General features: G+C 39.6%; 1 protein-coding gene across 1 annotated transcript in view; it reads left to right on the forward strand.

Moving 5' to 3' along the window:
• Positions 1-25,108, forward strand: part of cntnap5a (contactin associated protein family member 5a) — a 181,014-nt gene that overhangs the window by 73,214 nt on the left and 82,692 nt on the right. The window contains exon 4 of the mRNA XM_066685845.1: positions 14,354-14,501. Within this exon, the coding sequence (XP_066541942.1) occupies positions 14,354-14,501 (148 nt within the window). The remainder of the gene's footprint in view (positions 1-14,353; positions 14,502-25,108) is intronic.

Here is a 25,108-nt window from a genome sequence, read left to right on the forward strand (position 1 = left end):
GGAATGGGGGAAGTGGGTAGTCTAAAAGTTTAAGGATGTAAAAGAAAGTTAAAGGTAGCATTTTTAGTGAGTTACAAGGTTTTTGTCTGATAGTGTACCTATGTACAATGGCAAATTTATTCAAACAGAAACATTGTTGCTATTTTGAAAAATAAATAATAATAACAGGAAATCACAACTGGGAACATTTGTTTACATTTACACATTTCTAACAGCTGTAAGCAGAAACGCCTTGGGTGTTAATTTTCCCAGTTGCCTCTCTCTCTCTCTCTCTCTTTCTTTCTCTCTCTCTCTGTGTGTGATGGAATCATCACCTGTCAGCTGTACCACGTCCCCTCACATTTTTCTCTGGTTCTTTCTTTCTTTCTTTCTTTCTTCCTTCCTCCCCTAGTTCTTTGAGCAGCGGTAAATAATACATGCGCTCTGATGCTTCTCATTGCAAGAATGTGAAAGTAGAGATACAGAGTGGACAAGAGAGGAGAGATCCAGAGGGGAAAATGTGAGTGGGTGAGTATGTGAGAGAGAGAGGGAAAGAACAGAGGATGTTACAGAGGAGAAAAATAAAATGAGCAAATCCTGAGTAAGAAGACCTGAAACGAGGTGAGGGATTTACAAAGCGGAAAAGGATAGAGAAAGATAGAGAGGTGAAAAAGAGACAGAAGTGGGTTTTCCACCCCTCAAGTCGTGAATTATGAAAATGCAAATAAAAAAGCCGGAATTGAAAAGGCCCAAAATTTTCAAAAAGAAAAATGTATATACATATATTTAAAACAATTAATTAATTTTAAAAATAAATAAATAAAAAACACCTGAGTTTCTTATTTTAGTGCACACATATACAGGGCGGTGAAAAGTTAGAGACCACACAGCAGTTATTTACTTTTCGTCAAATCATTAAAAACAAATCTATTTACCAGAGGCCTCAACAAATACATATTAAGTCAACGTTTTTATTGTATATATATATACATATAAACGATTGTAAAAATTACTCCAATCAATGAAAAAAGAGAAATCTCGCTCGTAGCGATGCAGCCTCTGATCACAGGAGCCTAGGTCTGAAGTTTATTTGGAAATGTGTAGTTGATGGAAACATGACTCATTTAGCAATTGTTCTGCCAATATTTATTTATAGTGCATAACATTTATGAAATTTTTGGATAGAAATATATATATAGAGAGAGACACGTAAAATGGAGAGAGGAAGGAGAAATACAGAAAACAAAAGTAGAGGTTGGGGAGAGAGCAACTGCTCAGCCCCTGAGGACAGCTTTCCTGTCTCAGCTCCCCTCTTAATGCCTCTGAGGCTCTGAAATGCAGTGTCTCTCTCTCTCTCTCTCTATTTCTGATACTCACTCAGGTCGTCCTCTTCCCCGGGGAGTGACAGCGATGCATGAGGAAGCGAAAGGAAGCGGCAGAAAGCCCGCTGGAACATATTAAACCAGAGCGGCTCGGGTCGGAAAAAACGTTTTTCCAGTTGTTCACCTTCGTCCTCCTTCACCTGCCTCCGCCAAAAATATGTCACACTAAAAACACAGCTCTGTGCCTCTCACCAGATTCCAGATAGTTATGACTTGCATCAGACAAGCCCTGTCTTGCACGTAAAACCAGTCTGGTTTTACTTTTGGGGAAAGTAGTTTGATCATATATCCCCCTATAGTAGCCCACCAGTTGTAAAACCACCAGTACCACCAATCGGTGGTACTCATGTGGCAGTAATACTCTCTGGACACAACAGAAGCTATACATACACATTTGAAGCATGTGTAAGCAGTGGGTGCATCTTAAAGTAGTAGGAACTTTCCATTAGTAGTGGTCTCTACTCCTTTATTTTAGTCACAGCCCTGGTGGTGGCCACCTCGTGATCACTTGAAAGTATGTACTCACAGATTAAAGTGCCATCTGTAATACTGAGAGCAAGTGTTTAATGACTACACAATCCAAATTTGAAACAATGGAGAAAGTTGTCTACCCCTCTCCTCACACAGGTTGCCACGTTCATGAAACTGAACATACACAAATAAGCACAAGAATTTCATACCTTAAATGGTTGTGCACAGCATTTTGTCTCACTTTTCCCCTTCCATTTGCACCTTAAACGTATCAGTACAGGAGAGACTGGTATTATTTTTTTTTCCTCATTGATTTTTCCCCTTATATGTCATTTTAGGAAGCAGGTGTTTGCTTCTTATTCACAATTTTAATATTAAATAACCTTAAATAGGTCAGTTTATAAGGCTGATATTGGTGTTATTTGAAGTCCTCACTATTGTCATTTAAAACACACAACCCACAGAGTTTACAACTTTTATCCATACAAATATCTTGCTTTTACCTGATCAGGAGAAAAATAGGCAACTCTGCATTTGTCATGCAATCCTGCTTGGCACTAAACTGTCTCCAGTATTGCCATGAGTCCAGATCACCTGTTTTACTCCATCTCTGGTTATGGAGATGTTTAGAAGGTTCCAGAGGGTTTTTAGGTCCTGTAGAATCTGAAATTATTTTTATTCATTTGCTGTTTGTCTGTTATGGTGTTTCATACCTGGCAACCCAGGGTTGGGAAACTGTACTGTAGATTGGACCGTGGGCAAAATCACAGTCTGAAACACAAACAGAGGTAGGCTCAGGAACAGCAGAAATGCCAGTGCTTCAAATTAGCATGTTTCCTTAATTTCTGATGACACACCCTGGTCATTTTATTATTTAGTACAGTATACATTTTACTTAATGCTCCTTTAAATACCGCCTTCACACAGCAAAGGCTAGCTTTTATACAGTGTTACATCTAAGCCCGGTACAGCTAGTCCTTGTGCACTGAAAACCTTCAACACTGTGTCCTTATTTTATTTCCAGAGTGTCTTCGCTCATAACTGGAGCCATGTTACGCACCCCATTTGACAATTTCTAGCAATGCACTGGGCAATTAAGAGCAAATTTGCGGTGCTTCTTCTTTGGATGACGCCAGGAATGGCCCTAATTTACCTCCACCTTCTTCTCAGGGGTGCGCTCACTTCATCCAGGGCTTTAGTGGCGCAAAAGGTTTAACACACGTAAAAGGGAGCTGATGAAATGGGCCCCTGGGAAGAAGTCACGACGCAGGCGGCCTAACGGAGGCGAGGGAGGAGAGTAGAGAGCAGAATACGAGAATAGAGGCAGAGATAATGATGCGTTCGGGGAAAGCTGTTTACGTAGGCTCTGTGTCTAAGTCAGGCTCGTCCCTGCGGGTGCGAGGGGAAGTTGGCCGTGCCCTCGGGGCCATGGGGTGAGTTGTCGTAGACGGGTAATTGGGAAGATGTATTGTTGCTGTTTTCCTTTTTTTAATTTCCAAGGTGGAAGGATAGCGACAAGGAGGCAGCCTGGGAGCGGACGGTGTTTCATCATGACTGGAAACACAGCACGGAGGACATAGCTTTGATGTAATGGGAAGGGTGACGCTACAGATTAGGGGCAGGGTTGGGTCACCCAGGAGAGAGAGTGTGTGTATGTGTGGCTCTTACCGCCTCTCACATTCAAGAAAAGCAGTAAGAGTCACAAGAACACTGACGTCTTTATGGCACACTCTATGGCCAAACATATCTTCAACAGCTTCAACTCATCTGGGGACGCTACAATAGATGGTGGAACATTTCTAAGAGCACATTAGCGACAGCTCATCCCTGAGGTAATGGATGCAGCTCCATGACTTCAGAGAATGCAGTCCCCCTGCTCCACACTGCACATTGGCTGGGGGATTTGTACTTCTGTAGCTCAAGGGTTTTTAACATATTTGGACATGTGCCCTCATCAGCGTGTCTCCTATTAGCTCCCCACTCCCCACCACGCATATGTTCCGTCAATAGTTTGTATTAAAAAATAAGATAAAATACTGGGGGGGAAAATCCTTTTTGTTTGTTTTCTGTCTCTATTGGGAAGAAGACGAAAAAAGATATCCCGTTTGTCAGAATGCTTTTAAAATATCGCTTGAGTTTCTATTCCATTTTTGAAACTCTGGTTATTAAAGTCAGTATACCCAGATCATCCTGGTCTGTGGGTGGAGCCACTGTTAGAACTGTCATGCAACACTAACCCACAGCAAAGACTGTTAGCCCTTTTCCACCAACATGGAACTAGTTCAGTTCCCTTTTGTGGACTGGTCAGTATATTTCCATCAACATAAAGCAGTTCCTGAACCTGAAAAATTAATTCCCAGCTGGAACTGAGTAGGTTCTTCAGTGTGAACCATGACGACAGGCATTGGCATTTGGAGCTAAAGAAGCTCCAGAGAGAGCACAGAGCCTCAAATAAAGTGCTGTCATGCAGTACAACATATTATATTGTCCTCAGTGATGTGTCGTGTAAAAGACCAGAGAACCAGACTAGTCCTTGTATTTGTTCTGAAATGGGAAATAAAAATGGGAAAACATCGTTTTCACATGGGTATCATACACCAGAATACTCCTGCTCTAGCCAGTGTTGGGCAATGAGCATGGAGGTGCATGTCTGATTCTATTTCATGTTGTTGTATAAAGATTAAACAAGCGGTGTTCAGGTACACATCTCTCGATCTGGATTTGGGGGCACCTTAAGCTACTGCCCACTCATTTTCATACATGTGAACATTATCCATATGATATATTTTCTGTTGGATTTTAGTGAGTTGAGCTACAGTTGGATCTGATGTCAGGTCTGCCACACAATCCATCAGAAATAGCAATATGTTTATGTGACTCTCCTCAATAAAGGCCCCAGTGTCTCCATTTACAGCTTTTGGAATTTTTGTGAATAATGGGGAAAAAAAATAAAACCCCTGAATGAAAAATGCTGTAAGCTCGCAGAATTTGTATTTATCACTTTCAAATTGGGCTGTATCTTACATATTAGGCAGGATCTTTAGTCCAATCTAGACACAGCTTTTAAAAGGTTGCTTTGGACATTGTGAAATGCTGAATCCAAAGCTGGACTGATATGTGGTTCTGCACTACACTCTTACAGAACTTTCTGGTGGACATTGTCGGGGGGCTGTGGACATTTAGGCCCCCATTAGGAGGGCCACTGCTTGTCCTGCCCTGAGTCTCTGAAGTGCATCACATCCATAAAGAGACAGCAGGAGGCCTCAAACCCACTCAAATTTCTCCATCTTTCTGGTTTCAATGCTGCCCCTGATCATGGGAATATAAGTCATCTGAAGTTTCTTTGCATAACTGTAGTGGATGGAAACATGACTCATTTTGCATTTTTTCTGCTGAAATGTATATTTTGTGCATAACTTTTGCAAAATTTTAGAATGGAAACCCATTATTTCAGCTCATTCAGCCTCTAAAGTCCTGCTGGGATTGGAGGAGTTTCTTAGGTGGAATGTTATAATGAAACATTTTACACATCCCCTCAGTGATGGAACTCCTGCACCCAGATGGCACTTAAAGTAGTAATAGGTTCTGCTGAAATGTACTGCAGTGTTTGGTGCACTAGGGCAGCGTAAAACATGGGCCCCCAGTATAATGTCACAGAGGGTATTGTGTTGTGTTTGTGGGTGAACACCTACCTTGCATCTACACTCATTGTCCCTACAAGAGCACTTTGTGGTTCTACAATTACAGACTGTAGTAAACCTGTTTCTCTGCATACTTATTATTATCTGCATACTTATCACCCTGCTCTTCAAGGCACAGGACCCCCCACAGAACCACTGATCCACCACCCAAATTATACCTGCTCTATTGTGGTCAAACGTGGGCCTGAACATTGAAGAGGAGGGTAAAATGGAGATAAAGTATGCAGAAAATCAATTGTACTACTCTCTGTAATTGTAGAACAACAAAGTGTTCCTGTATGGTCAGTGGAGCTGATAAAATTGACAATGAGTCCATTTTAAGGTGGGTGTTTGTAAACCAGTGATCATTCACTGTACATGTCATTGACCATAGTTCCACTGCGGATTGCCTTTAAGCTCTATATCACTATTCCTTAAATGTATTTATTGTATTTTCTTTATTTAAATATTTATTTATTTATTCCTGTCTGTATGAGGTACTTGTTAGCGCTAACAACCCAGTGCTAAAGCCACATTATTTACATTGCCATGATGATACCACTCTCAATCATTCTGTGATTGCCCTCGCAGCTAAGATCAGTCAGCACACAGGGTTATCTATTTATTTATTTATTTATTTATTTCATTTTATTTTGGCTAATAACTCAAGCTAAATTATGCTATATAAATACATGGGATAAATGTGTATTCTGTTATATCTCTGTAAGATAAACATACATTTTTATAAACTTAAAAATGAGTGGACAGTGGCTTTAAAATAGCTGCATTCACATAAGGTGTAACCACAAAACTTTTATATATAACATAGGCTATATATTTATATATGGACATGAGTAATACAGAGCTGAGTTGCTGTTTTCTACCGTCTGGGGAGTTACAATCCTTCTTAAAGTGATGCATTTTGCACTATTTCTAGTCGGAGAAGCAGACAATTATAAAAAGTAAAACTGAGCAGCTCTCTCACCAAGCAGTTGGGTGCTGACAGTGAGGGTGAAAGGCTTCGGCAAGCTTTTTTCAAAAAATAAATTGATCGCAACATGGAAAACAGTAAAATATCTTTTGTTTTCAGGCTCTTATGTCTGCTTTCTGCTTCATTAACAGAAGAGATGTATTTATGTACTTATTATCATCTCCAGACTTGGTTAATGTGGCTTTTGTGTCATATATATCTTCACATTTCAGCTAACAGGGCACATTTCTGGCTGTTGAATTGGGTAAAAGTATGAAATGGGCTCCTTTTTGTTAAGCGCCTGCTGGTTTGGTTGTCCGCCCATGCCCTGACAGCGAGGGCATCAATTTTAAACTCCTGTTCCTCCTCCTGGAACTTGGTGTACTTTAGCTAAAATGTGTACTTTAGAGTTTTTAGCATTTTTGCTTCTGTTTTGCTGATGTTGCTTGGAAATAACACATGGGTTGGAAAATCTGATGATATACGATCATGAATAATTATCCTCAATATGTGTTGCAGAGTTTATTATAAAAACCCAGCAGAACTATGTTTTAGAGCCCTCACTGACTTAATGTATCGCTACAAAAACATATTGGGAGCAATTATGGATAGTGTGCAAAGAACCATTACCAGTGTACAGTTAAATAAGAATGTCTGTCCACTCAACAGCCATCTTGGCAGTGCCCCCAGGCAGTTAATTCCACTCATACAAGACTAGGCTCCTATCTGTTTGAATGGAGAGAGGTCTAAAAATCTAGAACCAAAAGATGCAATAACATGTCATATACAGATTTCAAATCATTCGCGAAGTCTAAAAACACAAATCATTTACAGTGTTTGGTAAATGTATTTTCAGTGTCTGGCTCTGTGTTCTTGTTTTATTAATGATGTAAATTCAAAGTTAATAGTCATTAGAGACAGTTCTCATGTTCAAGCCAGGCCCTTTCAAACACGTCAATTTATGCCGCTTTTCCACCGAATGGTGCCTACTATATTTTAGTGATCGACCGATATATCGGCCGGCCGATTAATCGGCTGATTTTTGGCATAATCGGCATGGGCCCATAATTTAGCGCAAGAGGCCGATATTTACATAATGCACACAGGCAATGCTGTGGGCAGCTCCATCATTCTGGCTGTTAGAGCACCCCTTGCGTCCATTTTACCATCTTACAGACAGACATCATTGAGCACAAGTACGGGAGTACATGTCTCCAACCTGTAGCTGCATGCCGTCTCATCAGAGAAAACGGTATGAATTATTTTCTCTTCTTCAGCTCTCACTATTTGTTACTGGCTGCTCTTTGTAACATACACTCAATAATCTGCATCATAAACAACTGAGTTGATAGTTGTAACATAGAGACCCAGCGTTATTTAGCCTCTTATTTCGGTCATTGGTCGGCTGGGCCTATAAAAAAATCACTCATTGTTATATCCGTCATTATATCTCAAGTACTGCAGGTCCAAAGTCAACAGTTAAAGTACCAAATTAAAGCTTAAAGTCACTGATTTTCATTGATTTAATCATTTTATATATAATCTCACTTGATATATTAATAAAAATATATATAAAAATAATATTTTGCTATGTTATTGGAAATTGTTATGAAAAAATATTAGTGACAGTACAGATTTTCAGATTTTTCACGGCACCATATTTGAGTAATGTGTACATATCATACACCAATCAAAAGGTCAGACTCTCGGGATCATGAAGATATACACTAAAATGTAGGACTAAGGAATTAAAGCTAAAACAATAAAAGATATTCCAAACTTCAGATTTCTTCTTCATTAATGGCAAAACCGCAGCTTCTCGAAGCCTGAAGAGCCCACAAGCGGCTCACACACAAAGTTAGCACAGCAGCGCTTACCTTAGATAGTCCCCTTCAAAACGAGACTAAATCTGAGTTTCTCCGTCAAATCATTTGTGAGTAATCCTCATGTTTGTGTCAAGAGTACTGGCCGAAAAAAAAACCTGCCGTGTATGCACACCCAAGTAGGAGGGACAAACACGCAGCAGAGCGCATATGTTTTCAGCGTCTAACAGACCCAGACACCGCGAGAGAGACTCAAACGGTTCTGTTTGGCAGCCACAAGTTCCACAAACAATAATCAAGTCAATAAACATGTTTCAAAGCTTAGATGTCTTTTACTAGTGACATTTCCCCCACTGAGGGCATTTAAATGCAGCAAGGGGTGTGGGGTTGCCTTGCTCTACAGCCAATCAGAGTGCAGCTCTCGCCTTTTAACACATCAGTCATTTAAAGGAACACTGTACTCAGTGAGAAACAAGTGTAAACATCAGAAATAAACTCAGTATATTAGAATAAAACACACCATACCTAAGGGTTTTTAATGTTTGGTGAGGGCAAATGGCCACTTGATGAGGGACAGGAGACTAGTTTCTCATAGAAAGTAAAGAAAAACACTAAGATGTTGACATTAGGTATAGAAAAGATATATAGACTGTAGTTTTGCAGTAAAAATAATAATTTTCCTTATGGAGAGCTTGGGGTCTAAAGAGACACTTGGAGAGGCCACCTGTCCACTGTCTGCTCCAGCTTGAATAACTTCAAATCAGTAGGAGGTATCAACTCCAAATTTTACCTGATGAAAGTAGACCCCTGGAGACACAATTAAAAAAAAAAAAGGAATGCGACTCATGAAATCTTCAGTTTATAGTCACTAACATTTTTTTTTTTTCAAAAATAAGACAAGTGCCTACATGTTTTTTGTGGTTTTCATAAGCTTTTCACTACTTCATATATATTTCAGGACCTCTAAATGGTTTCTTTTACAAATTTTAAGGGTTTTCTGTAAAAATAAATCATGATAATGTCTCTAGTTTATTCACTGCCTGAGGTATGGGAATATCGGCTTTACATATCGGCCATCGGTCACTACTGCTGTCTAAAAATCGACATCGGCCATCAAAAAACCCATATCGGTCGATCACTACTAAACTTGATTCTATTCTCTTTTTTGTAACTGGTTTGTATTCCACTATCACAGCTCTCTGAGAAATGTAACTGGTAACGTCGCAAACCACATTCTCTAAATACAACCACTGGCTTTGGAAATCACAACAACAGTGGTGGCATTGTTTACTCATCGTGTACAGGTTCTTGTCATAAAATTAGAATATCATAAAAAGTTGATTTATTTCAGTAATTCCATTCAAAATGTTAAATTTGTATATTATACTCATTCATTACACACAGACTGATATTTTTCAAGTGTTAATTTCTATTAATTTGATTATTTAACTAATGAAAACCCCAAATTAGGTATCTCAGAAAATTAGAATATTGTGAAAAGGTTCAATATTGAAGACACCTGCTTCAACACTCTAATCAGCTAATTAAATCAAAAGCTCTGTAGGCTACACAATCATGGGGAAGACTGCTGACTTTACAGTTGTCCAAAAGACTACCATTGACACCTTACACAAGCAGGGCAAGACACAAAAGGTCATTGTAAAGAGGCTGGCTGTTCACAGAGTTCTGTGTCCAAGCACATTAATAGAGAGGTGAAGGGAAGGAAAAGATGTGGTAGAAAAAAAGTGTACAAGCAATAGGGATAACCACACCCTGGAGAGGATTGTGAAACAAAACGTGTTCAAAAATTTGGGAGAGGTTCACAAAGACTGGACTGCAGCTGGAGTCAGACCAAGAGCCACCACGCACAGATGTATGCAAGACATGGGTTTCAGCTGTCGCATTCCTTGTGTGGAGCCACTCTTAAACAAGAGACAGCATCAGAAGCGTCCCGTCTGGGCTAAAGACAAAAAGCACTGGACTGCTGCTGAGTGGTCCAAAGTTATGTTCTCTGATGCAAGTAAATTTTGCTTTTCCTTTGGAAAGGCAGAGGAGGAGAGGCACAGAATCCACATTGTTTGAGGTCCAGTGTAAAGTTTCCACAGTCAGTGATGGTTTGGGGTGCCATGTCATCTGCTGTTGTTGGTCCACTGTGTTTTCTGAGTTCCAAGGTCAACACAACCGTCTACCAGGAAGTTTTAGAGCACTTCATGCTTCCTGCTGCTGACCAACTTTATGAAGATGCAGATTTCATTTTCCAACAGGACTTGGCACCTGCACACAGTGACAAAGCTACCCATACCTGGTTTAAGGACCATGGTATCCCTGTTCTTAATTGGCCAGCAAACTCTGAACTTAACCCCATAGAAAATCTATGGGGTATTGTGAAGAGGAAAATGCAATATGCCAGACCCAACAATGCAGAAGAGCTGAAGGCCACTATCAGAACAACATGGGCTCTCATGACACCTGAACAGTGCCACAGACTGATTGACTCCATGCCACGCCGCATTGCTACAGTAATACAGGCAAAAGGAGCCCCAACTAACTATTGAGTGCTGTACATGCTCATAATTTTCATGTTCATACTTTTCAGTTAGCCAGCATTTCTAAAATCTTTTTTGTTGTATTGGTCTTAAGTAATATTCTAATTTTCTGAGATACTGAATTTGGGGTTTTTATTAGTTGTCAGTTATAATCATCAAATTAAAAGAAATAAACACTTTAAATATATCAGTCTGTGTGTAATGAATGAGTATAATGTACAAGTTTCTCTTTTTGAATGGAGTTACTGAAATAAATCAACTTTTTCATAGTATTCTAATTTTATGACCAGTACCTGTATATGTGTATTGTTTTAATTTTTTGGGACTCAACACGGCTTAGCCATGCATCAGTTCAGACAGATCAGTACAGTTTTTCATTCCTTGTTGCAGCATCCAACTCTTATTGAATTATTTGGTCAGCGACCAATTCAAGGCAAGTTTGAACCTCTTCAAAAGATCACAGCGTAATTTTACAAGCTGCCCTTGGGAGTCAGATAAAAGCAGATGTGATCTCTACTGTAGCCTAGGGATTTTACAAATGGCTAGTTGGTGCTGGATATCTGCATTTTGGCATGTAGATTGATGACTCTCTGGCCAACCAGTGCTCTGCAAGGTTTACATGTTATGGTTTAGTTCCTACTTCAGCCACTTAGAACCACAGTCAAGCAGGTGCTAATAAAATACCTGGTTCCAGATACCAGGAGCCAAATTTGCCTAATAGAAAAGCAAAATAAAAAAAAAAAGTGTAGGTACCATGTAGTGGAAAAGTGCCATTATTCTCTGAGCTGCACTTTAACCAAAAATTCTTATTGTAAACTGTTGAAAGGGACTATGGTGTCAAGTCCCTGCGAGTACACTTCAGTTTATTGGTAGAGAGCGCGATAACTGCTCTTGAACGGGGGCACTACATATCCTCTAACATGTCTATATATATAGAACATCCAGTAACTGTCTTTAATATTGGGTGAACTGTGAGGTGCAGACAATAGTTTATTGTCACAGATTGAAGGGGGAGAATTTTGAACCCACTGTTCAAATCACTTTCTGTTTTGTTTAAATTAAAAATAAGTAAACCATTTAAAAATATGAGGTGCCACACTACCACACAGCTCCAGCGTCCTGCAAGTTCAAACATGGCCTCCCAACTGTTGGTGTGTGTGTGGTTAATTTCATACATTCACACAGTCAATCCACCTACCAACATGTGTGTTTGGACTCTGGGAGGAAACCCATAAAGACACAGGGAGAACACACCAAACTCCGCACTTTACCCATGGCAAAGCTAAAACCAAGTACCCAGAGACCCTGGAGCTTTGTGGCATCTAGGAAAGTTAAAAAGCTTTGTATCTGTCATCACATATTTTCCTTTCTGTGTATAAAATGATATTTAATAACAATAAACTTTTGTCACTACAATATGTGTGTACACCGTGAAAAGTCACACTCCGAAGAAAAGTCTTCTTGGCAGCAGAACAATGTCTGGGCACGGAATGTTTGGACAGATTTGTGAGGGAGGGTGTTGCGTGATATTGTCGTGGGGCATGATGGTGGAGTTATTTATCACTCTCTTTCTCATAGGGAGGAGTGCAGAATGCTGGAGGAACATTGACATTTTCCCACAGGTCCTGTACACTGTGATTCACGCCGGACCGTGTGGGCTTCTGTTAAACTCTTCTCGTACTCCACGCACATCTTAACTGAGGCTGAGTCAGGGCCTAACAACTCAGGCATTAGGGAGATTAGCAGATGAAAACAAGTTGACATTTATGTAAACTGTTGAGGTGTCTATTAATAATACGATCCCGGGCATTTGTCTACAGTACACACTTAAAAAAAAGAAGGGTTCTTTGAGGGTACCATGATTTCTACATAGAACCATTTGCATAGTGAAAATCGTTCTTCAGATTGATGGAGGATATGTTGCTCTGCCGGTGCTATGTTGCAAATTTCAGAAAATGGTTCTAAATAGCACTAAAATGATTCTTGTAATGTAACAAGCTGGATTTTGTAACAATAAAGGAATCCTTTTTGAGGCTCTATAGAACCATTTTCAAAAACAGTGCTATAGAATCATAGCACAACATATTCAGCATCAGCCTTAAGGAATATTTTACCATTCAAAGAATCAAACCACTGCCTTTACTAAAAACACTTGAAGAACCCATATTTTAAGAGTGTAGTTGGAATCAGATGCCAAAATGGAGAGTCAGCCTTAAAACATTCATTCATTCATTATCTGTAACCGCTTATCCAGTTCAGGGTCACGGTGGGTCCAGAGCCTAACTAGAATCATTGGGCGCAAGGCAGGAATACACCCTGAAGGGGGCACCAGTCCTTCACAGGGCAACACAGACACACACATTCACTCACACCTACGGGCACTTTTGAGTTGCCAATCCACCTATTAAATGTGTGTTTTTGGACTGTGGGAGGAAACCGGAGCACCCGAAAGAAACCCACACGGACACAGGGAGAACACACCAACTCCTCACAGACAGTCACCCGGTGCGGGAACTGAACCCACAACCTCCAAGCCCCTGGAGCTATGTGAGTGCGACACTACCTGCTGCGCCACTGTGCCACCCAGCCTTAAAACAGCCTTCCAGAATTACACAATTTAAAATCGTGGCCTGGAACCTAGGCCCAAGATTTGGATTTGAAGACCTGTGTCGCAGAGCATAGGAAGAAAAATGGTCAGCAGCACTCACTTTATATTGTAGCGAAAATAACAGACTATTAACTCAAACCTGACGTTTCAGCCCAGTTCCAAGGCTTTCATTAAATGGACACCACTACAATAGACACCATTTTAAAACCACTTACGGCGAATCTCGTAAACAGGAAATTCTACACTTAGTTCCATGTGTTCTAGTAGCAGTGCATGACTCATGGGAGCGCTTAGAGTAAAGGAAAGCTGACAGGTCGACAGCAACATAAAAGAGCAACTGGACAGAGCACATAAAAACAGACACATTTAAGATGTTGCGTGAAAAAGGGTGACGTGTTGGTTACAGCCATTTTCTCCATTGATTCTCCTTCATAATATGCAACAGTAATTACACTGACACCTAGTGGCCTGGATGTATCAGAGATCCTGTACTAAATTTATTATAAACATAGCATATGAATATTAGCCCTCTGGGGTCTATAAATTCAATGTCAAATTCAATATATCTGTGTGATAATACAGTGTGGATATATGGTTCAAACATGTCCTGAATCTGTAGAGTCTGCCCTTTCCATTCCATCTCATTTCAAGATCGTACGTGACTCACATCCAGAGTTATGAGGCTATATCAGGGGATGAGCTACATGATACAGACTGCGTTTACTTCTCTCTGTGTGTAACAGTGTTCTGAACATTTTGATTTGGAACATATGGAGATCAAGTGCCTGCAAGGATAAACTGCATTTAATGTCATCATGAATATAAATAAATACACCCAGTCATGTTTCTTGTGTTATTTTATAAATGTTATTTTTTTCCATCTTGTGCTTGCAGAGATTGGTGGGGAACATGAATTCAGACTCTGTAGTCCACCTCAAACTGAGCCAGTCCATCAGAACCCGCTTCCTAAGGTTTGTTCCTCTAGAGTGGAGCTCCAGTGGCAGGGTGGGGCTGAGAGTGGAGGCATATGGCTGTGCATACAGTAAGTAACTAATCCAAAAATACCATCATAGGACCACTGCATTACAGCCAGGGAAAATGTTTGATGACCAGATTAACTGTTGCAAGAAATGTCAAAATGTTTATAATTTCTAAAATACACTCAACTTCTAAAAGAAGGGGAATATATTTTGGATGCACATGACTGACTATCTCCCCAACACAGAAAAATCAGTGATGCTTATGGTGGTGGTCCAGCCAAATAATGCAAACCTTTTTATTATTATTATTATTATTATTTTATATATATATATATATATATATATTACTATTTAACCTTTTGCTATAGGTTAATTCTGGCTACATTTCACATTTTATAAATTGTTATACTAATTATTATTATATCCAATATTTTTGAGCACCATTTTATTACTATACAGTTAAGCAGACTGCCCTATATTGATTTGATAATGTTTTGGGCAACTTAAAATAATAATAATAATAATAACATGATAAAACACCCCATTTATAGGCAATAGCAATTTTGCTGCCAGTCACAAATATCATCTGATATATCAGTCAGACATTTAACAAGACGAGAATTCCATGTATACTACTTCAGCATTCTCAGTTACAAATGTGACCCAAATGTAAACTCTGTGGCAGGATTTTAATATAGCCCCCTAAATCTGAGCTCCGTTTCCTACATGTGGTGTGTTTGCATTTGTTCAGTAAATTGTGAAATGACAGGACGAGTGACGCACATAGTCTCATGTGGAAAAATGTATTTGTCCAGCTCAGGGAGTAGCAGGTAAGGCAGCAGGGAACAGTGCTAGTGATGTGTGTATAATCTAATATTCTTGACACCTCAGTGTGAAATTATGTAAGCGTTGCATAGCAATCCTACAACTGCTATAAAGCTTTGGAGCAAAGTGTGTGCTTGATTCCCAAGTAGAGTGTTAAAAAAAGTATTACACAAGTCATTTAAAGGGGAAACTAAATTAACTCATTTTTGAATGGCTTTCACAAATTTTATGGACTTGTGACCTTACACCTTTTTATTTAAAAAAACGTTTTTAACATTAGGAGCTCAATTGTAACTTTGCCCCACTTTGATTTGAAATATTCGTAGATACATTTTCTAATTAGAGAAATAAACCACATCACAGGAAAGATCACAGGAGGCCAATGGCCAATTCCAAACGTCAACTAGAGGGGTATAAAGCCCTGGCATTTTGTAGAACAGCTAAAACAAGAGTGATGGACCATCACCACTAGACCAAAAAAAAAACAATCTAAGCAAAGTTAACTGTGTGAACAAGACATACTTGCAATGTTTTATCTTTGTGAAATCTGTCACATTACACCAGCGTTTGGGTGGCCTCAAATTCCAGCAGTGAAAAAGGTTTTTACGCAATGGACTCATCAACCCATTTTTGCACTTCAACAAAAAAGAAATAGCTTTGTCTGATCCAGAAAACTCCCGTCCAGCGTCAATAAGGTTTCCTGGACTAACATAATAGTGTTGTCATAGTGTCGTCATCAAGCATTTTCACGTGACACAATTCTTTGTCATAAATTGTTGTTTACCATTATTTGGTTCGGTGATAGCATTTGTAGTTTGTAGCATTAACAGTTTCACCCAGTTCCAAAAGTTCATAACACAACACACCTTTCAAATCCCAGTCATATCCATAGGAACTACCATTTTTTCAGTTTCTCTTTCCCCCCATTTTGGATTCTTCAATAAATACAGAATTCAACATGATTTTTTTGAACCACTTCAAAACACATCTTTCTTTTTGAACCTTTCCCCATTGCATGTAAATGATAACAAGAGCTTGTTGAGCTACGAAAGTTGTTCATCAAGTCATTTTTGCGTTTAACACAAATATTTGTCAAGCACTTCATATATAAGAAAACAGAAGACAAGAAAGCTAGACCTCAACTCTATCCAATTATCGTTAAGGTGCTAAATTCCTGGAGAAAGAAATTTCAAAAACATATTGATATTGCTAATACATGCATCCAGAATAGAACAAACAGCAGGCTGAGGCTGCGGGAGTCATGTTCACAGCTAGTTTATGAGCTCTTTTGAGGGAATCATCATTAAAGCAGGCAGAAAGGTCTAGGAAACAGGCAGACAATAATTACAGGCAATTCCACTCTGTAAAACAGAACACTATGAAAATCCAGGCCCAGAAATAACATAAAGCAAAGATCACAGAAAGAGAGCGGCTATAGCAAATAAACCTACTAGTTTCTACACTCACTGTCCATGTTATCAGCTGTGCTGACCACGTAGAAGCACTGTGTGGTTCTACAATTACAGACTATAGTCCATCTGTTGCTCTAAACACTTTATTGAGCCCAGCCTGCTCTTTAAATGGTCATGATCTCCACAGGACCACCACATTTACCATTGACATGGTGGTGATGTGTTAGTGTGTGTTAAACTAGTATGAATGGATAAGACACAGCATGAGTGGATCAGACACAGCAGTGCTGCTGGAGTTTTTAAATACTGTGCCCATTCACTGTCCACTTTTGTCGCCTTTCCACCACATGGGCCTGGCTCTACATGTCTCGACTCAACATGGCCCGACTTGGCTTGCTTAAAGCTTAAAGCCTGCCCCACTGGCAGGGCTCCCCAGCAAAATGGAGCAAGTGACGTCTCAAAACCCCATCTCTAACAGGAATCACTGAATTTGAAAACCATAACAACTGCAGTGGTAAAGTTAGTCGCCTCGAGGTAATGTTAAAAGCTACTGCTGTGAGTCTGATAAAAATAAATTTGAAAGCTGCTGTAATTTAAAGGGTTTTACAAGCAGCGGGTTTGTGCTGAATTTGAATGAGCTCTGCATTTTGTGAAGAATTGATATGGCTCTGGCCAGTCAGTGCTCTGCAGGGTTTACACGTCACCATTTAGTATGTACTTGGCACAATTATAACCTTGAGCAAGCAGGGAATGAAAACTTACCCAGTTCCAGAGACCAGGTACCAGGTTTGGCCAGTGGAAAGGCAAAAGACCTGTGCTGAGTGAATTACTGTTGTATAGGTTCCATGCAGTGGAAAGTGCCAATCTGTTACCACACCTACCTCATTGGACCAGCCATAAGTTGTAAAGTAAGAAACAGTAGCTCATCTGTTGCTGCACAGCGTGTATTGGTTCTCCTCTAATCCTTCATCAGTAGACACAGGACAATGTCGGCTCAATATTTCTGGTTGACTGTGCTCAGTCCGGCAGTATCAAAAAGAGGTTTAAAAACTCCAGCAGCACTGCTGCGTCTGATCCACTTGTACCAGGCTAACACACACTAACACACCACCACCACATCAGTATTATGATCCACCCAAATCATAGACCAACAATTCAAGCCCATGCTTGGCACTGAGCATGGTGACCTTGGGCTCATGTGCAGCTGTTCCAGCGTGTCCCTTTCATTGTAGGTGGAGTACCTAAACATTGCAGAATACACTGGATAAAAATATCCACAAATTTTCTGACAAATAATGTAATTGTAGGGTAAGATTAATGACCGTAACCATAGGTGTGAGTGAATGTGTGTGTGTGTGTGTGTGTGTGTGTCCCTGAGAAGGACTGGTAGCCCCTCCAGGGTGTGTTGCACCCAGTGATTCTGGATAGGCCCCAGACCCACCATGACCCTCAACTGGATAAGCGGTTACAGACATTGAATTAAGGAATAATAAGTTGCATTCATATAACATCTTTCTAATACCCTAGGTCACTTTACACAGAGAGAAGGTAGAAGAAAAGAGAGAGAGAAAGAGAGGGGAGTGTAGAAGTACTGAGAGAAGAGGTAGGTTTTTAGTTGTGGTTTAAAAGAAGAAAGTGAAGAGCAGAGGTGAAGACTTTCTGGTAAAGGGTTTGGGTGCCGTAACGCAGAATGATCTACCACCAGGAGTAACTACTCTGACTTTAGGGACTGACAAGAGACCACTATCAAAAGAACACTACTAAAAGAAAGACAGTAGGGGTCTAAAATGAAGAGGGAGTTGCAGTAGTCTAAACAGGATGAATGCATAATGAATGCATGAACCAAATATATATATATATATACATTAGAGTTCCTTTTAAATGAAAACTGATCTGTGCATAATTAATAAGCACCTAGTTATTCCTCATTTTTGTATTTTAATAAATAATAATGTAAACCATCAATCAAACTTGAAGAACTCAGGGATGGCATTTTAAACATTTACATTTTTTTTTTATATTTGTTAATAAGTATTATATTCATTTTGTAAATACATTTTCATTTAAAAGGCCTTTAAGCTTATATTCAAATACAGATCATTATAAGGGTCTTGATGCATTATTAAAGCCAATTAAATTAATACCAAGTTACATAGAGCTATATGTGAAGTCACCATGAGCTAGACCATGCCCCAATTACCTCTCCACAGCTGCATATATACCCCTTCACTCTCACTCCATCCCCGTGTCAAACACCATCGCACCCTCCATCACCCCGTCTCCCCCCTTTTTCATACTGACCAGTTTAAGCCCAGGGTTTACCAGACATGGTTCTTTATGGAACCAAACGTGGTTCATCTGTGGCATAGCTCAAAGAACCTGTTGTGGCACATTTATTTTTAAGAGTCAAGAGCAAGAAAGTGACATCTATTGGTAATGTACAAAATGAACCAGCAAAGTGCAGTGTCAGTTAAGCCAATGGCTGAGAGAAGGGAGATAAATATGTTTAACTGTCGTCTTTCTCCATGGTCATTACCAATGTTTAGGGCCACACAGTGAGTGAGGCAGGTACCTAGCGACACATGATAGCCACCGAGAAATATGCTAATTATTCCTCTCATCACTCAAGATCTGTGATTTTCGCTGACCCCGCAGTGTGCCGGCGGCTGACAGGGGGACGTGGACGTGTCCAGAGGTTCCCCAGGCCTCCCCCTGTCAGCCTGGCACTAAATAAATAAAGGGGGTGTCTCTAATGATGCCATTGCATGCATAGCCAAGCAGCACTAAATGGATCAGTTGGTGAATTACTGCACTGTAAAAGACATTTATAATTATCCCTTAGCGAACATTCCCATTATTCCGCATGGCGCCGTGCCATGATCCCCCTATTAAACATGGATGAATGTGTGCTTTGCTGATAAATACTGCATGAGGACTGCTCCCTCTCGGCATTCCCTTAATAACGAAACTTCACAAAGGATTGGGTCACCTATAGAACACCTATAGCAAAGCATTGCATCAATACATACGCTTCACTGCAAGGTCTTCTAGGACTAGCCTTTAAATGGAGGATCATCAGATGCACTTGAGTCAAAAACTTGTAAATACAGGCAATATTAGAACATACTACAACTGATCCAGAGATTGTGATTGTGGACAACTGCCAGGATCTGATATAATTCATGCACATATATCACATGTCAAAAGTTTTAAAGAGGACATAATATGAAGGGGGAAAAAAAGAAAAAAAATTAAATGCATTTGCAGATTTAACTTTCTGAGGGCAAAACATATTATAATATCATAACCTAAACATTATATATATTTATTCATATTTGTTCATAATGTAATATATAGAAATATTGTCTCTCTATAGTGGGTTCGATTCCCGCTCCGGGTGACTGTCTGTGAGGAGTTGGTGTGTTCTCCCCGTGTCCGCGTGGGTTTCCTCCGGGTGCTCCGGTTTCCTCCCACAGTCCAAAAACACACGTTGCAGGTGGATTGGTGACTCGAAAGTGTCCGTAGGTGTGAGTGTGTGAGTGAATGTGTGTGTGTCTGTGTTGCCCTGTGAAGGACTGGCGTCCCCTCCAGGGTGTATTCCCGCCTTGCGCCCAATGATTCCAGGTAGGCTCTGGACCCCCCGCGACCCTAAATTGGATAAGCGGTTACAGATAATGGATGGATGGATGGATGTCTCTCTATAAATGAGGCCTATGTGACCTAGAACATTGTGTAAAGAAAAAAGTCTTGCCCTAAACCTAAAAACAGATTTTAAAATTTCTTCATATCTCTTTTGAAAACATAACTTTACACATATCAATTAATTGTTTTGGTGGGTTTGAAACTTTGTGGAATATATGAAAAAACAGCATATAAATGACAACTATTTAATTTTGTCATCCAACTTGAGCATCCTACCAACCCACAAACTGATGTCTTTTAAGGTGGAATTGTCTGTAAGTTTTTATTCACTGTTTGAATTACCACAGAAACTCGTTTGTAATTCGAGATGTTTATTTTTGTAGCATTTTCGGTAATGCAGTTAGCCATCTCCCGGGTTTGGAGACATTTCCAGCTTAAGTGATCTGAAACAGCAAAAATAAGTCAATACTACCCACCTATGGAGCAGGAATAGAGCAATATCCTCTTCCTGGTTCATGCTTTTCAACGTTGTGAGCTGTCTCCAATGACTAAAAACAAATCCAGATGCTTCTGCCATAAGCAGAGAGAGTGAGAGCGAGAGTGAGATAGAGAGAGAGGGAGAGAGTGAGTGAGAGTGTGCCTAGGTCTGAAGTTTATTCGCAAATGTGTAGAGGATGGAAGTATGACTCATTTAGCATTTTTTCTGCCAATATTCATTTATAGTACATAACATTTGTGAATTTTTTGGAGAGAGAGAGAGAGAGAGAGAGACTAGCATACTGGACCAAGTTTTTTTACTCATTTACAGACACGGGGCTTTGTAAACACATTAGACCGGTTTCAATCATGTAAAACAGACTGGAGAACTAGCAAATTTATTTCTGAAATGTAAAGTGATTTTGTTTATGAATGACACCTTTTTGAATGACACCTTTAAGGAATCTAGTATGTCCTCTTTAATACTTGAATAGTTTTACTGACTATGCTACAGTTCAGGTTGAGTGAGTAACCTCAAGTGGTACTAAGGCAAGTGGTAAACTTCTGATGGGTGAAGAATAAACTGAACACTAACTTGTCAAACATGGTGAAGGAAGTGAAATGATCTGGGACTCCTGCTGGTTAGAGGGTTGGTAACTGGCACAGTGTGACTGGAATGCTGGAGTCGGACTGGCTACCATGGTGGTTTAGAGCACCATGCAGTGCCTCCTTGTTTTCACAGGGTTGGCCAGGGTTTGGTCTTATAGCTGGACTATGGTCCAACACATACCAAAAATGCATATTACATTTTGTTAAAAGAATTAAAATAATAGATTATATATTTCTACTTTCTTATGTGTGCTACACTTTAATTCCAAAGCACATAGAAACTTTGTAAATATTGTTGTTCCACTTTTGAGTGCTCCCATGAGGGGTCACCACAACTGATCAACTGTTCCCCATGGCCAGATTGGCACAGGTTTTACACAGAATGCCCTTTCTCGTGAAACCCTCAAATTTCACCTCAATTTACCTGTTGCTATGCAGCATATACTAAGAGAACAAACCAAACTCCTGATAGATGGTGATGCTATCAGTGAGGCAACAACCCTGATCCCTCATCCTGGTACTGTCCGGCAACAAAATGGTCGTTACGCCACCGTGCCCCTCAGTTAAAGCAGAGATTCGCTGTCTTAATCCAATACTATTCGCGAGCTCTCCGGTTTATTTGCACACTGAAAAGGCCTTGTGTTGATACACAGCCCTGGCTTGGTAAATGGGAAACAACTGAAATGTCTCAGTCAGAAATGGCCCAGACTTTCTCTCTTTGCATCACTGACTGAGCCATGGCTGAGAAACGCAATCTGTAGGCATTTGGACATTACCAATTTTGATCTTAGAATTTTGAAAAGCATGAAAAGGATTGAGGATGTTGTTCTATTCAAGCTCCATAGGTGGGTGATATTGACAAGTGTTTCTGTACATGTCTCGCTATGAGACAACAACCCAATTCTATGGGTCTAAAAGGTCACCAAGGAAATTGAAGGAGGCCACCAAGGCACAAATTTACGAAGAAAAAAATAACTGCTGGTGTATTCCTCCATTTAACAACTTTGAAGGTGTACAAAAATATAGAATTGTATTTTTATAACAATTACACAGAGCAGGGGTTTGCTTGAAAATTAATGAAGGGTCTCTTATTCATAGGTCCAATTTATAGTTCTTCAATTATAGATTGCAGTCCATCCGTTGCTCTGCATACTTTGTTAGCTCGCTTTCACTGTGCTCATGTGGCCAAAAACACCTGTGGATGTTTTTCTTATCTGAAAGAAGAGGTATGCTTGATTAGCTGTTATGTGACATACCCATTATTCAGCAGAAAGCAAAGATAATGGATTTACAACACTTGCATCTCCTGCTAATGGCCAAAACTGCTTTTCTGGGATCAGCAAATCAGTGTGACAGGTGTGACCCCAAGCTGCACTCCAGCAGCTCTTAACTCTGGATGAATGTCACTGTCCATGACTCCTCATCCATTTCACACGCTAGACAATGCTTTCCTCATTTAGCTTAAATGTGACAGTAGCTTGTTTGTAAAAATCATGGTCTTACTCACCACTTGGCGCCATATACAGTACATATTGGCATGATAACAACTTTTCCACATTATATATCCAAAAACGTACCATAATTAGTGAAAACATCTGCTGTAAGTGCCCTATAAAAATGCTGAATTCAAAATGCAACTGCAAATTACCTTAAAATCTAGATACATTGCAGTGTATCTAGAAATACACTGCAATATATTTCGTCTAATTATCATGACATAGCCAAGTGAAAAAGGACTATTTGATGGGATGGAATATGGGCGAGACATAGTTTTACTCATCCAGATTTAATTCGATGGCCGCTCAGTTTAAATACCCCAGACAGCGAGCATATATCGGTCTATACTGGCATAAAAAGGCTGGAACACCACTGACTGTAGACCACTGCTGGTCCACCATTGGACCACTCAGATTACTGTCCTGTGCAGGGTATAACTAATTTTTAATCTCCTCAAACAGATTTTAAATTCACAGACACTTTTATTCTGGAAAACAAGTTAATACAAATATTACCAACAACTATGAGAGATATGTGTTTGCCTGATTTTACATGATTATGCTAACAATGTTGATACTGTGCTGGTTTAAAATTATTTACTAATCTTATTCATAAAGTATAAAAAAGAACCTAATGACGGAAAAAATTGTAAATTGGACTGTGAATGCAAAAGTGCTAAAATGTGGCATTTTGTCTAAAATTCTGTTTAATCACTTCTGAGAAAACACTGTGCAAAACACTAGTGGACCTCCAACTTTGCCTTCCGTGGGCCGACAGTTGTCCGCCATCTCCTTGCTATCAGGGACAGTTTAAATCAATAATTCGATTCAATTTATTCAGTGCAAGTGTATCACTTTAACACATGTTAACATTTAGGAATTCATCAGGTTAATGTTTGAAATGCTAATTAATAATTTTACCAAATTTGACCTTCTTCCCATATTTTGCTCATTTTACAGAGCCTAGTGATATATTAGTGGTTTTACTTAGCAATGTAAACACCTTGTCACTACTGTTGAGTTCAGAAAGTAGATTACAAGGGAAACTCCTATAACATTCTCTTATAATTTATATGACATTAGCTTAGGCACAGTCTTCCATAACTTTGGCCATATGTGTCAGATACAGTGTACAGGTGAATCCATTAAATGATGTTTAGTGTGATGTTTGAATCAGTCTGGCCTGAAATGCCTTGGACATTAATTTGTATTGTCTATCTTTTCAAATTTCAAATTTTAAGATCTTAAGCAAGTTGACTTGTCAGTACGGTCATATATCATATAACTTTCTTCTATGATACATTATTGATACACCGGTGCCAAATGTGATGTTCATGTGGTGACACTCATTTAAGAATAGGGTAAAGAATAGGGTTAAGAATATGGTAAATATAAAATCAGGCAGGCACCGTATCAGCAGGTATCATATCATGAGATTGTGATTGGGTGCATGATTATTGGTAGGCCACTAATAATCAGTCAGGTGATGGTTGTTGACATGGGAAAATATGAAGTGATGTTAATGGCTAATATAACTATTCATGCCCACAGACATGCATGTATTTCATTACACGTCCTAGAGTGCTTTACAAGACGAAATATTCACAACAATTTGAATAAACAATATGAATCTAGAATTATGTATTATAAATGTCTTAGAACAACAATAACTGCCAAATATGTACGAGAGGACATACCTTCACTGAGGTTCTTGTGGTAGAATGCCATCAAATCCTCACAGAAATGTCTCAGTCATTAGTCTACAGCCTTCTCAAAATACTTGTTAATACCTTTGATTTCAGAAAAAGAGTTTGAAGAAAACAGGGCCACTGATCCAAGTGCTGCTTCCATGCATATGCAGCACGGATGTGATTAAGACGCTGCTCTTACTAATGTCAGCAAGGTCCAGAAAGAGTGGATATATATTTATTGAACACAAACATGTGGACATGTTGCCCACTGGGGAGAACAGACAGTGTGGAAGATAATGAGTCCTCATCAGCATTCAACATTGGAACAGTTAGCTCTAGTGTATCTAGCTTATCCGAAGAAACAACCTACTACTTTTTCCATTGACTATTTCTGAATAAACAAAATATGCTTTCAGAAGCTTTCCTCAGCTAAACATTTGTTCAACAGCAGTGCCATCAGCCTACAGCCCACCCAATGCTTCCTCATTTGGCTGAAACCTGACATTTGCTAGTTAGC

The sequence above is a fragment of the Hoplias malabaricus genome, chromosome 12 (assembly GCF_029633855.1).
Source record: "Hoplias malabaricus isolate fHopMal1 chromosome 12, fHopMal1.hap1, whole genome shotgun sequence".
NCBI lineage: Eukaryota > Metazoa > Chordata > Actinopteri > Characiformes > Erythrinidae > Hoplias > Hoplias malabaricus.